The sequence below is a fragment of the Oratosquilla oratoria genome, chromosome 15 (assembly GCF_046742065.1).
Source record: "Oratosquilla oratoria isolate Oo_2021 chromosome 15, ASM4674206v1, whole genome shotgun sequence".
Lineage (NCBI taxonomy): Eukaryota > Metazoa > Arthropoda > Malacostraca > Stomatopoda > Squillidae > Oratosquilla > Oratosquilla oratoria.
In genome coordinates this window covers 12,164,145-12,174,144 of record NC_134791.1, presented here as the reverse complement: position 1 = coordinate 12,174,144, position 10,000 = coordinate 12,164,145, and the positions used below count along the sequence as shown (strand labels likewise).

The window sequence follows — 10,000 nt, the reverse complement described above, 5'->3', positions numbered from 1 at the left end:
TATATGTATATATGTGTATATACATATATATATATGATATTTTATGTATATACATATATGTATATATAATATATATATATATATATATTATATAGAAATATATGTGTGTACATATATATATATATATATATATATATATATATAATGTGTGTGTGTGTATTATATATATGTATGTGTGTGTGTATATATGTATATACATGTATGTGTGTGTATATATACATATATATTATGTATATATATACATATATACATGAATATATGTATACTGTATATACATATCCTGTACTCAATTTCAATATTCGTGTATATGTATATGCGTGTATAGTTCAGTGTAATTTTGATGTGCCAACAAATATATATACCTACATCCATATATGTATCCACGTATGTTTATATGTGTTGTGTAGATACCAGTACTTCAATGTATACATATATAGTTCATAAATACATATGCAGATACTATTCATATGTGTTATGCATGCGTCTCCATCTAATACTTGAATTGCCTGCTTCCAAATATGATATGTGATGCCACGGATGGTTACTCGGTAGCTCTCCTAGTAGCAGTGCATTAAATGTGTCATAAATTTTGGGGGGATTATCTCCGTATAACGTTTTGAATAACTAGTCATATTTCCTAAATTTCGCCATTTGCCGGGCTGGAACTTCTTATAATAAACAATTGGACCCTCTAAATTACTTTCACAAAGACTTTTCTTTATACAGGTCATCTTGTTCATTTCTAATCTATATCCATATATGAAAAATTCCATAAAAAGTATTTCCTTGGGAGTGATTGATATTGTGTTGTAGGTTTTTTCAGAAATGCTTGTAGGAATATTTTCCATCAGTACTCAGAATATATGATTATTTTTCCTTTGAATCAAGAGGATTCCTACCATATGAAATTTCTCTTTTTTTTTTATATTTCAGCAGCAATTTGTTGAATACATTCTGGTAATGATTGCACTGCGGAGGAGTTGGGTCACTGTAGTAATTTTTTTTTAAAGTTCAGTGTTACTTAGAGTACAAAAAATGGACGGTAGTGAAGGGGTTCTTAATTCTTTAACGAGCAGAGGGCACCACCACAGCTGAATCGAATCATGTGGATGATGAAGGGTTAAGCTTTGAGAAAGAAGTGAGTCAGTCAGGTTACCTAGAATGACAACTAATGAAGCTTCAATGTTCTGACAAGGAAATTTACGTCGAACCCGAAGCTCAGATGTTCAAGTGAATGAGAGAGGACATGCGATTTTCCCCATGCTTTTTATGGTGTTGAAAGAGTGAGTGGAGAAACAGAATATCATTGCCTGCCACATTACTGATGCGTGAATATATATCGTCGCACTAGCATACATGCATACATATGACTTGATAGAAAGAATGCACTTGTACGAAAATACACGCTCATTAATCGTTACAACGCAGACACAAGATCGTGCATTTATGCATGTGCGTGGGTTTCTTTGTACACAAGTATAGTAATAACAGATATATATGTATACCCATCTTTTCTATAATTTTTAGGTATATATATATATATATATATATATATATGTGTGTGTGTGTGTGTGTGTGTGTGTGTGTGTGTCTGTAGTTTGTGGATGGATGCATAATGTATGTAGAATAACATATGAATGAATATATGTAGAATATACGTATTTAAACTTTATGGGTGAGTTTGTATACATGAACATGTAAACATGAATATATCTTCAAACCATAAACAATGAAAACACATGGATAAATATTGCAAGATAAACTCCCCCATACGTGAACACACACACACATATGTATATATATATATATATATATATATTATATATATATATATATGTGTGTGTGTGTGTGTGTGTGTAGATTGATAGATATGCAAAACACTATAACATACAAACTCTCACTCATACATGCACACACATATACACGCGTTCATATGCACACACACACACACACACACATACATACATACATACACGAAAGCTCAGAACTCACCAGAGATAGAGAATCGACTTGTAGTGTTATGAATGTGTATATATGTATGTGCGTATTCGTATGAGTCAGTGTGTGTGTATGTGTGTGTGTGTGTGTTTGTAATTTATATATACATATGTGTGTTTGCATGTGTTTTTTAAATTTTTTCATGAATGTGTCTGTACTTGTGATTGTTGGTTTATCAATATGAAACTTGTTTCATAATGTGTGTATGTGCGTTTTTCATGGATGCGTGCGTGCCTTTAATCGTGGGACTGCGTGTATTGTGTGTGTGTGTGTGTGTTTTTGTGTGTGTGTATGTATGTATGTGTGTGCGTGAGTGTGTGTGTGTGTGTGTGTGTGTGTGTGTGTGTGTGTGTTTATAAAGAACTTTACGTAAGTGTTCATGCTGTGTATGTTTGTGTCTGTATGTGTGTATATATTTATATGCGTTTTGCGAGAGAATTTGTATTTCTGTGTTTGTTTGTATGTATATGAGTATGTTTGATCTAAATTTTCTGTATTTATGTAGTTGCTCTATTTTTGGTATGTATCCCTTTCTTCACGACTTTATCAACTCTTCGCTAGTGTATTCTGGGTGCATTTCTTTTTAGGCATGTATGTATGTATGCCTCTGTAAAATGTTCATTAGATTTTATATAAGTTATGTTTTATCCATAGTTACTTATTCTTATTTCTAATGATATTCGTGTACGAGTGTACAAATAGGATCAAACCAACATTGATTTTGATCCAGAAAACGTCTTCTTTTTATTTTCTGCGAATCTGCGCGAGTGATTGAGGCGTGCGTAATTGCAGACACATTATATAACTATGAAACCATAACGGGGACCTGTTAGATGAGATTATTGATGAAATCCCCCCAAAACTAAACAGTCGAGGGAACCGAATCGCTTTTCTTCATTAATAACTTGCCCCCTCCCCTACCTGCCTCCTTTGCATATGAAGGGATATAAATGTCCATCTCATAAACAAGCTAGTGTAACGTTTGTCTTGCGTAGACCATCTTTTCTAGCTAAGCCCAAGAATACATTGCTGCCATTGTTATTGCTTGTTATTGTTGCTGGTTTTAAATACTGTTAGTGTTAATGTTTGATGTTGTTTCGCTGTTGTTTTAGTGCCAACGGACCTTACAACGGACCGCTGCAGACGATCAAAGTTTTTTTTTTTTTTTTTTTCCAAGAAATGTTCAATTTTGTACTCTTCATTGAATGCACTTATGATCGTTTATCAGCATTATATTTCTTTTATATTATATCACATGGTTATGCCTCCTAACATCTGCTTTTTTTCAGACCATTAGAATTTAATAGATTTGCATTTCGCTTATTAGCAACTCAAATATCTGGAATTAGACTCGTCTGTCATCGTATCAGACTTGTCTAAGTGGAAAGCCCTCCGAACTAGTCACAATGGTCACACATATCGGGCCTCCCCTTCTCAGTCACGTCGACAATGCGATGTTATCATCACCACTTTTGAAGCTACATTTTCGTTAACTTTATTGTTCCCTTGGTCCCACTATCATGACATAATTTTCGCCATAATCAGCAACGTTTCTTGTGCTTTTTGTCATCGCAATCATCATCGTCACCACCACTACCACCATTCATCCTTTGCAACACACCTTCACCACCATCCTATTTGTATCATTACTGCACTTGTCGCCATATCGTTATTATATTTGCCATTATCACAATTATCCTGGCACTCTACAACATTAATCATCGTTATTTTAAGTTCAATGATACCTTTGTTATTAATTCATATCATAGTACCTTCTACCTTCACGTTATTAACGCTTTGCAGCTTCTCAGGGATAATATTAACACAATGAAATATATTGTAATGGTAGTCGTCGCTAATTCTGCAGCAGTTCCTAGTGACCACCAGCTGATTTGCTCATCGGTGTGGTTGTGGTCAGCCAGCAGACTTCATTCGCCACGGAACTCTCGGATATCGTAATTTTTTCTGGGATTATATAATGATGAAAATTTTGTCAATTTTATATTTCTAAATGCTATGTAGTTGAAATGTTTTGTAGATAGGTTTTACTGATATTCTAATTAGATATTACAGGTTATAAAAGCACCTCTAATGAAATCGTGTTCATATAACTCATATGAGCGCCTTCCAGCTTATTCATTTTTTGGGTACAGTTTTAAAACAGGTTAATGCTCCGAAGATTTTTTTTAGTTAATTTACTCATTACCATCTATATGGAAAAAATGTATAGTAAGTGACCAGAACTATGCGCACCCGATCCCGTTAATAGACATCTTGGGGGAAGTTAGGGACAGTGTTCATTCACAACATCTCAGAATTTTTATCATTGCTACATATTTTTTCATCAGAAATCGATAAATAATGAATTTGTCTGTACCGATTACAATTGCCCTAATATTAGAAAGCCTAATTGAATGGGAACCCCGTGTAAAGCTTTGCCAATAATTATGATTTTAAATGATTCACCATCCCTATCATTCTTCCTCTCTGTCGTATATATATGTGTATATATATATATATATATATATATATATATATATATATATATATATATATATATATATTTATATATGCGCGTGTGTGTGTGTGTGTGTTTGTCTCCTTGTCTCCTTTTTATTCTTTTTCATCATCATCATCAACCATACACTTTTTCTTTTGCTGCTTCTCTTCCCTCAACACCATCTCCATCATCATGAGCATCATCATCATCATCATTATCATCATCATCACCACCACCACCATGATCACCATCATCATTATCGTCGTCTTCGTCGTCATTATCATCATCATTAATCATTCATTTTTCTTGGCTTCTCATTCATGTTCTTATTGCCCTTTTTTTTTATTATTCTCATTCCTCTTCTCCTGCTCTCCCACTCATCGGCCCCGATCTTTTCCGTCTATAAATTTCCTTTTTGTTGTTGTTGTCGACTGTTTATAGTTTCCTTCGTGTTTGTTTCGCACTGCGATTGAATGTCCTCTGGTTTCCAATTACGTAACAACTTGCGATGTTTCATAAACATAGAAAGATATAATGCGATATTGTCAGAAAAAAGTTAAATGCGTTTAGAAATTAAACGGATTTGACCACAATCTGTATCATCTTTTGCGATCGAAAACTTTGATCGTCGTAGACTGTTTAGTTGTCGGTACGTTGCAGTAGTTCTTAATGTTGATGTTTTATTGTTGCTGTTTTTTAACATTGGTATGCATAGCTTACATGCTGTTCAGCTGCCGTGTCGGGGGTCTTTTCAACCTCAGGAGCCCATTGCTCCCGTCTCCGAACCTATGATGAGAGCCACCGTTGTGCCGCCACCCCAACCCGGAACCCCAAACCCCACTACCACCACCCACTCCCGCTCTACCCGAGCCCATTTGTAGTTGACCTTGCCTTATCCAGCCACACTCCCCACCCCGAGACAAAGCATAATTCATTTCTTTCGCTCATCATTGCTTCTCTGTCCCTTTCTCATTATATGTATTATTTATCTTTTGATTATCGAAATAGGAACCATTTGTCTACTGTCTTACATTCTTACATGCTGGAGCTTCTTGTAAGCAACCTTTTGTTTCTTTGTTCTTTCTCTGTTCCTCTCTATGGTAACTTTTCCTTCAATTAGTAACGTCTTTCTTCGGTCCTTTTTGCCCTTCCTCTACCTTTTCTTCGTAATACTATGTGCTACTTTTCTTATCCTACTCTTACTTTTTTTTTACTTTCGTTCCATTCCTTTACTGCTCTCACTCCTTTTTTTATCCCACCCTTCCCTCCACTAATTTCTCCTTATCTCTCCGCTCTGTCCTCTTACATTCTATCTCTTCCTTTTCTATCCTACCATTCCTTGCATGACATGCAACCTGCCTATCCAACCTTGCATAGTTTTTATTTTTTTTTCCGCGCCACCCTTTTTCCCACATAAACATCATCAACCCTCTCTCTGTTTCACCTGTTGTCCCTTCACCCATACGACCCCCACTTCGGAAGCTATGCTACGTGTTAGCATGCGTCCCCGTGCATGTTACCACCATACGCAAACCCTGCAAAGCACCCAACTTATATGCGCGAGTACGCTTGATAAGGTCCTGCGCCTTATAATCGTGCCTTACCAAAAAGTAGCCATGCACATAATACTCACCATACAGTCACCTTGTTAAGTAAGCCTAATTGCCGTGCATATGTAGGCATGTGTACATTTAAAGAAAATATATATAGCAAACTGTGTGAAACTGTTTACACTTATAGATATCGAATATATACATATGTGCGTATATATACATATATGTTAATAGATATGTATGTGCGTGTCCATGACTGCGAGCAAATGTATGAACTATTAAGCTATATATACAAAAAATCATATACAAAAGAAAATATAACCGTATGCATTATATATATACTCTCACAAAACACAAACACACGTACATACGCGCGAGCGCCCGCGCGCGCACGTACACTCACACACACACACAAACATACACACACATACACACACACACACACACACACACACACACACACACACACACACACACACACACACACACACACACTACGCCACCTTGCACATTCAAATACGTGAGTCCCCAGATGGGAATCGTTGACATCACGGCATCATTTACTCCTGCTCTCTAGAAGTTATTTAAATACACACACGCGCGCGCACTCACACATATAATATATGAAATATATGACACATGTTTAATATCTACAGTGGGTCTACGTGTCCGTGCTTGTGTGCATGAGTACCTGTATGTATGTATGCGTGTGTGTGTGCATGTGTGTGTGTGTGTGTGTGTGTGTGTGTGTGTGTTTGTGTGTGTATGTGTTTAAATAGTTTCTAGAGAGCAGGAGTAAATAATGCCGTGACCTCAACGATCCCATCTGCGGATTCAGGTTATTTGAATGTGGAAGGTGGCGTAGTGTCCTCTGTCAGGTGGTAAGGAACTGTCAGTCCGTCTTTACAGTAATCACAGATGTTCTGAAACCTTTCTTCGAAAAAAGATAGAGCAATTCCCATCAAGAGAAATATGTACCTATAAACACACACACATACATATACATACATATATATATATATATATATATATATATATATATATATATATGTGTGTGTGTGTGTGTATGCGTATTCAATTATCATGAACTTGTATATATTTTTGTGCAAATGTGTATGTGTGTTTGTATGGAAAGGAAATATATGTTAAGGTGGATAGGCGTGCACACATATATGTATATTTAGTTACATATGTATATGCTGAAATGTTGAATTTGTTTTTTATGTACATGTGTCCACATATGTATTTTTATTTTGTTATTATTTCTTATCCTTGGACTGTTATCATCATTAATGTTTACACTTTTATTATTTATTGTTTGGTTTCTTTTAATCATTACTATCATCATACTAAATGTTATTTACTTCCATTTTATTGTATTCTGTTCTATACCTATATTTTTCAGATAATGATTTTGTTGTACGATTATCCGGTATCATCTCATATTGTAAACTATTCTGTCATAAACTGCTTACATTTTTATTTTATTTTTATGCCTGCCCATTCTTCTCTTTATCAAATAGCCGCACCATATATCATTCCAATTTTCTTTACACGTTTCTCCGTTTTCCATTTGTTATTATATCTACCCCCCGCCATATCTCTCTCTCTCTTTCTCTCTCTCTCTTTCACTCTTTCTATTTGTCTATCTATCAATCTATCAATTTCCTTCTCTTTTTGTTTCTCTTTATTTTTATTTTTCTCACGCCCATCCTGTCATTCTCTGTCTATTCCTGCATCTTTCTGTCTATTCCTATATCTTTCTGTCTTTGTTTCTCCTCTCTCTCTCTCTCTCTCTCTCTCTCTCTCTCTCTCTCTCTCTCTCTCTCTCTCTCTCTCTCTCTCTCTCTCTCTATGTCTGTCTGTCTGTCTCACACACGCTCTCCCTCTCTCTCCAGTCCCTCTCTATTACCTATTTCTACTTTATTTTGTCTCTTTATATATCTGCCTAAGGCTGTTGTCATAGCTGGAATGAGGTTACTGAACTGTTGAATGAAGTAGTTTTAATGTTGTTTATGTGGTTGCTAGTTTTCTCATTGTACTTTTTCCTTATTTGGATTTACATTTTGAAATTATTTTATAAGGTGTTTTCTTTTTATTCTTTGTATCAGATATAATAGCCTTTCTCATGTTCATTTTTGATAAATGTTTGTATACTACATTCATATTAATATTTAGATGACTAAAAGAATTCAGGCAATCATAAATAATTCTGATGTTTCCCTATATAGATAAAAATCATCATATTTTCTTGGAACATTGTTAATGTCATTTTAGCTATTTTAAGGAAAAGTCCTAAAGTGAAATAAACTTACATAATGTCGCGTGCTTATTGATCATTTAGACACCAGAATTTATATATATGCCAAACATTAACCTGAAAATATATATAGAAAGTTTTTGTGTATACATACATTCATAAGTACATATATATATATATATATATATATATATATATATATATATATACATAATTTGCTTATACATATGTGTATACTTAAATATTTACACACATATACTTATATATTTATATATATATATATATATATATATATATATATATTTAGACACACCCACACACACACACATATGTATATATATATATATATATATATATATATATATATATTTACAGTATATATATATATATATATACATATATTATATATATATGTATATATATGTATTATTTATATATATGTATATATATAATATATATATGTATATATATATATATATACATAATGTATATATATAAATATATTATATATTACATATCAACAATGTGTGTGTGTTTTTTGTGTGATGTATGTGTGTGCGTGTGTATGTATTGTCTGTGTGTGTGTGTGTGTGTTTAAGACAACAGCAATAGTCATAATCGGCTCATACCAGCTCTGATCTCTTATTCAAGAGAAAAAAAAAGTTGTTATCACGAGTCAGTTACTTGGACCAAGAACTTGTTGGTGCATCATTTGTATACACACACACACACACACACACACGTGTGTGTACACGTGCGCTTACATACAAGCGCACGCGCATACCTTTACACTTACAGTTACACACATACATAAATACAAACACACATTCACACAATAAAACATACACATAACACACACACACACACACACACACACACACACACACACACATGCACACGTAGAAATGAATTTGAGTTTTTACCAGATATATGTGTATGTATGCATATTTATGTAATACCTGTGTATGTATATGTATATATACGAGTGTAATATGTATATATGTATTTTTGAAGTATGTGCGTGAATATGGATGAAACCTGATGTATATATACATTAGTTTGTAACTATATATATATATATATATATATATATAATATATACATATGAAATATATATGTAATGCACATATGTATCTTTTTGTTGGCATATATTTCTGGCTATATATAACGCATTAGGGAAACATCAGCAATCGTATTATGACATGATACTAATATATATTTGGTTTTCTTCCCCTCTCCTCCTCCGGATCTCGACTCAATTGACCTTGCGCTACTCCCCACCAAAATGCGACTTCTGGAACGGCACTTCACCTCTACTCGATACCACTTTAATCCTTTTTTCACCCTGTCATTCAATTTATCCCTACCTCCCATGCATATTGTTCATCCTTTCTTCCTCCTTTTTTTTTTTCCCCAATCCCTTCTACCCTACCTTTCCTCTACGACATCCCTCTGCCCCTGCAGACACATCGTTGTATGCGGGCACATAACATACGAGAGTGTCAGCCACTTCCTCAAGGATTTTCTACACGAGGACAGAGAGGATGTGGACGTTGAAGTGGTCTTTTTGCACAGGTACTGTTTTATCTCCGTAATTCAACTGTTTGCTTATGAAACCTTTTTGAGCGTGAGGGACTTATTCTAATTGATAGGGTGACTAGTGTACTTGTGAATTAGGGTTAATCAAGT

The 10,000-nt window shown here is 34.4% G+C and overlaps 1 protein-coding gene across 3 annotated transcripts in view; it reads left to right on the top strand.

Moving 5' to 3' along the window:
* Positions 1 to 10,000, top strand: part of slo (calcium-activated potassium channel slo) — a 1,028,496-nt gene that overhangs the window by 770,684 nt on the left and 247,812 nt on the right. For all 3 annotated transcript variants that reach the window (XM_076198561.1, XM_076198560.1, XM_076198559.1), the window contains exon 8: positions 9,776 to 9,886. In XM_076198561.1, coding sequence (XP_076054676.1) covers positions 9,776 to 9,886 — 111 coding nt within the window. The remainder of the gene's footprint in view (positions 1 to 9,775; positions 9,887 to 10,000) is intronic.